The sequence below is a fragment of the Geospiza fortis genome, unplaced genomic scaffold (assembly GCF_000277835.1).
Source record: "Geospiza fortis unplaced genomic scaffold, GeoFor_1.0 scaffold432, whole genome shotgun sequence".
NCBI lineage: Eukaryota > Metazoa > Chordata > Aves > Passeriformes > Thraupidae > Geospiza > Geospiza fortis.
Genome location: NW_005054436.1, coordinates 274,849 through 275,209, shown reverse-complemented (window position 1 = coordinate 275,209; position 361 = coordinate 274,849). Strand labels below are relative to the sequence as shown.

At 56.2% G+C, this 361-nt stretch overlaps 1 protein-coding gene across 1 annotated transcript in view; it reads right to left on the bottom strand.

Moving 5' to 3' along the window:
* WASF2 (WASP family member 2) overlaps window positions 1-361 on the bottom strand; it is an 11,444-nt gene that overhangs the window by 1,222 nt on the left and 9,861 nt on the right. The window contains exon 7 of the mRNA XM_005427135.3: window positions 4-178. Within this exon, the coding sequence (XP_005427192.1) occupies window positions 4-178 (175 nt within the window). The remainder of the gene's footprint in view (window positions 1-3; window positions 179-361) is intronic.

Here is a 361-nt window from a genome sequence, read left to right as displayed (position 1 = left end):
AGGGGGGGTGCTCTCCATCAGGGGTGGTGGAGGAGGAGGAGCCGGAGGGGGAGCAAAGCCCCGCCGGGCTGCGGAGGGAGAGCCGATCGGAGGAGCTGGTGGTGGGTGGCTCGGGCTAACCAGGCTGGATCGTTTGGGCCCTCCAGAACCAGAACCTCTCTGGTTGTCTACAGGATAGCTGTGGCAACAGAACGAGAGACAGGGAATCAGCCCTGAGGCCAGATCAGACTGTACAGTCTCTGTGCTAATGCAAATCATGTGTGTTTGCTGCAGTCCAGACAAAAAAACCCAAGTTCCAGCTTTAACTGATGTTTCCAGGAGACCTCACTCCTTGGTTTTAGTTCCCTCACACTGTTTCTTT